Raw genomic sequence first — 6379 nt, forward strand, 5'->3', positions numbered from 1 at the left:
CCTTCTATTATTGGCAATCATCATGTCACTTTCACATACTTCAATATTATATATATATATATTTTTTCTTTGAATTTGTGATTAACCTAACCTAATTCTGGTTAGATATTTATTATATGTTATTGTGCAAAAGTTGCTATAGATATAACAATGGAGGCTGAATACAGGTCACTGACCAGTTTGCGTGGTCATATCACGCGAGGTCTAAATTATATGACCGATGCCCTAACCAGTGATGCAGGAGTTCGCTATTTAGAACTTCAAAGTGCTTCTTTAGAGAAAAGGTGGAACAGTTACGAATCTCGATGGGACATATTTGTTGATAAATATATTGATGAAAGTGGTCATGATGAGAGGGAGGCTAGACATATTGACCTCCAAGATAAATATCATGAAATTCAACTTAAGCTGTCATTGTATATGAAACAATTTTCCCCAATCTCTCAAAGTAATCCGCATGGTAGTACTAATTCTATGATTAAGGTAAAGTTGCCTGAAATAAAATTGAAAGAGTTTTCAGGAGACCCTCTAGACTGGACTAGATTTTGGAATCAATTTAGTACATCTATTCATTTAAAGAAAGACATAGATGATGTTACTAAATATGTATATCTAACCCAATGTATTAAGGGCAATGCTCAAAAGCTACTTGCAGGTTTTAAGGGTGAAGCTTCTGATTATGGTGATGCCATTAAGGCGCTAACTGAAATGTATGGGGATCCAAAGAAGATAAGGCGAACTTTACTTAGGTCTTTGATTAATTTAGGGAAGCCTAAATATGTTAGAAGTGAAATATTTGATTTTAAGGTTGATTTGGAGAACTTGCTCATGCAAATAGGTCATGATTCTGAGATTGATGTGTCGTCAAATGAGATGATATTGAGGGAACTTATTGTGTTAAAACTACCAAAAGAGGTAGAAGATTTTATGTTTGGTCTTTATAAAACCATGTACTTTAGTGTAAGTCAGATAAAGGAAGGTCTTCAACACTTATTAAATTTTATGGAACAAGAAAATAAAGGGAGTGCTAATAAGGGAACACCAGAAGTCAATAAAATTCGTTTCCAGTCACCAGCAAAACCTTCATCTCCATTTAAGGGTTCAAATACTGTAGGTACTTACACTACACTTAGTAATTATTCTTGCATATATTGTAAGGGAAAACATAGACCCTTTGACTGTACGATTTATAGCTCTCTAAATGCTAGGAGGGAAAGGTTGAAGGTATTGAATCGATGTATTAAATGTACTAAGGTACATCAGTCAACTGAGTGTGCCACCATTCTTAATATGTGTCCTCATTGTAGAAGAGGAAAACATCATTCGTTCCTTTGTATTAGTTCTCCAGGTTCAGTTGGTACTCCAAATATTGGTAAGTCCACAGTAACTAGTAAGGATATTAACAGTGATAAATTGAATGGTGACCCTATAAAAACGAATCAAGTGATGTCTATAATTAATAAACAGTCTTCTCATCAAAACTATAGTGTAGCTCTTCCTACTGCAATGGTAACTGTTAGATCAGAAGATGGTCAGTTAATCTCAGTCAGGTGCCTCTTTGATAGTGGAAGTCAACGTTCCTTCATTCATAAAGATTTGGCCAATAAGTTAAGCCTCAGAACAGTTTCTACTGTAAATATGATTTTGAATAGTTTTGATGGTATGGGTGATTCCAGGGATTATGAGATTGTTAACCCTGTAGTTTCTTTGGGAAGTAGGAAAAAGAGAGTAACATTGGTTGTTGTGAAGGATATGCCTGAACCGATAATAACTCCTGGCCTTTGTGACACGATGAGAGATCTTGATAAGATAGGTTATCATCTTGCAGATAGAGATATAAAATCAGATAAAATTGACAATATAAAAATGCTTATAGGTGCAGATTTCCTGGGAAATTATTTATCAGGTATGAGACAAGTGAATAATGTAGATTTACTTGAATCTCCAGGTGGCTATTTAATTTATGGCCTCATTCCACATAGAGGTACGGATCATATTCATTGTAATAGTGCCCTTGTTGCTAGAGTGAGTGTCGAGTTAGGAGAAAATGCTCCATTGTTGGTTGATCCTCGCACAATAAGCTCTGCCGTGGTTGATGATACTCTTCCTGTGCATAAATTGTGGGATCTTGATGTAGTTGGAATCATTCCTTCACAAGTTTCGCCAAGTGATGTAGAAACTATTTCAAAATATGAAACTACTGTTTTGCATAGAAATGGAAGATACTGGGTGGAATTACCATTCAAGCATAATCATCCTTTTCTCCCAACTAATTATAGTGTAGCATTAGGTCAAATGTATAATCAACTAAAAAGGTTCCAGCATCAACCAGATCATTTGAAATGTTATGATAACATAATCAAGGAACAATTAAAGTTGGATTTTATTGAGGAGGTTGAAAATCCTGTAATAAGTCCTAACACCCACTATCTTCCACATCATGCAGTCAGAAAGAACTCCTCCACTACACCCCTTAGAGTGGTGTATAATTGTAGTGCAAAGCCAAGTAAATCCTCTGCATCATTGAATGATTGTCTCATGACCGGTCCGTCATTAACGGAAAAATTATTTGATTTGTTAGTCAGGTTTAGAATGAATAAATTTGCCTGCATAGCTGATATTGAGAAGGCCTTTCTGCAGATTGGATTGCAACAGCATCACAGAGATTTTACTAGATTTTTGTGGTTAGAAGATCCATTTGACAAAAATAGTAGAGTAAAAACATATAGGTTTAAATCGGTTCTCTTTGGTGCTACTTGCAGCCCTTTTTTATTGCAGATGACCTTACAGTATCATTTTCAAAGATCACATTCACCCTATTCAGGTGTTCTATTATCTAGTTTTTATGTGGATAATTTTCAGCACAATGCTGATAATGAACAGCAGTTGGTGGAATTATATGATGTGGCCAATGCTGAAATGATTAAGGCTGGAATGAATCTGAGACAATGGAACAGTAATTCAAAATTACTTAAGGATCATATAAGCCAGAGTACAGAGGAGTCATTGGAATTTCCACTTGTGGACAAAATATTAGGTTTGAATTGGGAACTTTCAAGTGATTCATTATTTGTAAATCTGTGTAAATTTGAAACATTACAGTATGTTACGAAGAGACAATTACTGTCTCTTGTATCTTCTTGTTTTGACCCTTTGGGTATGTGTGTGCCTATTTTGATTAAAGGGAAGATATTAATTCAAGAAGCATGGAAAGAAAATATTGGTTGGGATGTAAAATTACCACCCTCATTTCTTGACAGATGGAATACTTTGGCTTGTGAATTATCAGAGCTCCCAACCTTCAAATTTCCTAGATGTATCTGTTGGATGGGAGACTCTTATAGACTTCATGTTTTTGTAGATGCCAGTACTACTGCCTATGGTGCAGTTTGTTATCTCAGTAATAACAATCAATCTAATTTTGTAGCTAGCAAGGCCAGAGTAACCCCACTGAAAACTCGTACTATACCTCAGTTAGAAATAACGGCATTACAGCTAGGTACTCAATTTGCATGCTGTATCAGAGACCTTTTTCATCATTTCTTTATTGAAGAAGTCATAATTTGGTCAGACTCAGAAGTTGCTCTCCAATGGCTTAAAAATAATAAATGTAAAATTACCTACGTTCAAAATAGAGTAGCTCAAATAAAGGAAATAGGATCCTCTTTCAAGTTTTTATATGTATCCACCAAAGAGAACCCTGCAGATCTCCTAACAAGGGGTATTAGTATTACTCAGTTTCGTAAGTCTCGTTTATGGACCCATGGACCTTCATGGTTATCCTGTCCTGAAAAATGGCCTGAACAGAGATTTTTAGTAATGATTTGTGAAATTGTTTCAGAGATTGTTCCTGAAGTGCCTATTCCAGAACCTATTTTTGATTATAGTAACTACTCATCGCTTGGGAAGTTGTTGAATGTTACTAGAATTGTTTATAATTTCATTATGTGTGTTAAATCTGGTATTAGATTAGTCGATCCTCTTGTGTATTGGATCAGATATGTTCAAGATACACATTATCCCAGAATTTGTGCCTTCCTTAGGAAGGAATTGAACGGTCTTGAGCAGGATAAACTGCAATTTATTAAAGATATAGGTCTTTACTATGATGAGTCTACTGGTCTTATTCATAGTCGTGGTAGACTACACCATTCTAATTTAGACCAGAGTACCAAATTTCCTATCTTAATACCTTCCAAGAGTCATTTAGCTAATCTCTTAATTGGTTTTGCTCATGAAAAATGTCTGCATGGTGGAGTTAAAGAAACTTTGTCCTATCTTCGCAGACAATATTGGATACCAAAGGTGATATCAACCATTAAGAAGTTCTTAGGACATTGTGTAAATTGTAAGAGAGTTGAAGGTAGGAGATTTGATTACCCTGGTCCTCCTCCACTTCCAGCTGTAAGAGTTCAATTTACGCGGCCATTTTTTCATACTGGCATTGATTTTTCAGGTCCCATTACCATAACCAAAACTGAAGATGGTAAACCTCATAAATATTATATAGTACTTTTTACATGTACTGCATCAAGACTAGTTCATTTAGAGTTAGCATGTAACATGAGTGCATTAACGTTCATTAATATTTTTAGACGATTTTGTGCTATCTATTCTGCCCCTGTCACTGTGATTTATGACAATGGTAGTAATTTCTTGGCCAGTGCCAAATTTTTTGATCAATTGTTGATGCAAAGAGATGTAAAGGAATATATGGCTGTTAATCATATACAATGGAGGTTCATTGCACCCCGTGCTCCTTGGCAGGGGGGGATTCTATGAACTGTTTAAAAAAGGTGCTGTTCAAGAAAAGAGTTAATGCAGATGAATTAGAAACTGTGTTGAAGGAAATTCAGTGTAAATTGAATAATCGTCCCTTAACTTACATAGATGCAAAAACTCCCATCGAACCTCTTGCCCCAATTCATTTATGGTGTGGTAGGATCATAAATCCTATGCCATCAGTAGAGCTAGATAGTCAAGAAGATCCAAACTTTTTGGATCATAGCGAATTCAATAAACGTTACAGCCAAGTGTCTGTTATTCTTAACCACTTTGAAAATATGTGGAGAAATGAATACTTAACTGCATTACGTGAGAAACATTACGGTGGCTCACAAGCATGTCAGGATAAAGCTCCACTTGTAGGGGACGTAGTTATTGTTGAACGGCCAGGTCCGCAACATGAGTGGCCTTTAGGTCGTATTGTTAAATTGTATCCAGATAAAGAAAACATCATAAGAGTAGTGGATGTTCTGTACAATGGATCTATAAGTAAGCGTACCATAGACAAATTGGTTCCTTTGGAAATCCACTCGCCACTTATAAACTCCACAATAGTGCAGGGTGAAGAATCACAACCTAACGTTAGTGGTGAAACCAAACAGATTCATGGAGATAGTGTGAGTGAAGTGCGTCCTTTAAGGAAAGCAGCTTTAAAAGCTGCCAAGCTCCGTCAATATCTTATTGATAATGATCAAATTTAAAGTTTTGAATTTATTTTGCTTGTTGGGAGTGTGTGTCGAATGTTCGACTCAACAGAATCAGTTCTGCTGTTAGTAGTCGTCTGATGACGTCACATGAAAGGTCTCCATTATTTTATTTCTTGTTCTTGATTTCCAGTATATTTAATATTTGAAATATAGATTTATTTCATTATTGGAGTTTGTTATTATTGTAACAATATAAGGATGTTCTTATTTCATTAAAATTATCAAGGTTTCCTTGAAAACATGTTCTTTTGTTGGAAGTTGTGTTCGGACATCGGAGTTCTGATTCGACTTCAACATTAATTGTATAGAGAATAACTGGTTATTTTAGATATTAATAATCCAGTTATTGTATCATTCTATTGTTATTAATTATCTTTTCCATCTAGAAATGTCCCCCCTGTTAACTACCTTACGTCCAAGTATTTATTTCATAATTGTATAAAACATACGAACATTGGCTTAAGGGTTAAGGTATGGCAGAAAATACGAACATTAGCTTAAGGGTTAAGGTATGGGAGAAATCCCGACAATTTTTTCGTCTTATTACAAACGTGCCCGAGAGAACATCTCGACTTATTTGGCACCTGTTTGTCGCCGGATTTTTAGCAGTGAATACACTCCGAGTTTATTATATTATCGTTAGGGGATAGATGAGTATATGTGAGGGGCCTGTTGATATAGTCATCTATTCCAGTTGATAGCAAGCATAGTGTCCTCATCTGAGGATAGTTACATACCTCTAGTTGTGATGGCTTACATGCTCTAGAGGCCATTTATTTATTTCACAGTAGTGTGTTTTACGCTATATGGTGCGGTATTGTTGCCGAGCATTCAATATCATGTATGATCGTTTGATCTTGTGTTAGGTTAAACTAACCCACATTCTA

At 35.6% G+C, this 6379-nt stretch overlaps 2 protein-coding genes across 2 annotated transcripts; both read left to right on the forward strand.

The window, feature by feature from the left end:
* The first annotated feature begins 150 nt into the window (after nucleotides 1-150).
* Nucleotides 151-4782, forward strand: LOC137631441 (uncharacterized). The gene has a single exon (XM_068363207.1). The coding sequence runs from the start codon at nucleotides 151-153 to the stop codon at nucleotides 4780-4782; it is 4632 nt and encodes a 1543-aa protein (XP_068219308.1).
* On the forward strand, nucleotides 4779-5486 carry LOC137631443 (uncharacterized). Its single transcript, XM_068363208.1, has one exon. It carries the CDS (start codon nucleotides 4779-4781, stop codon nucleotides 5484-5486), a length of 708 nt encoding a protein of 235 aa, XP_068219309.1.
* Nucleotides 5487-6379: the final 893 nt, after the last annotated feature.

Source organism: Palaemon carinicauda, chromosome 39 (genome assembly GCF_036898095.1).
Source record: "Palaemon carinicauda isolate YSFRI2023 chromosome 39, ASM3689809v2, whole genome shotgun sequence".
NCBI lineage: Eukaryota > Metazoa > Arthropoda > Malacostraca > Decapoda > Palaemonidae > Palaemon > Palaemon carinicauda.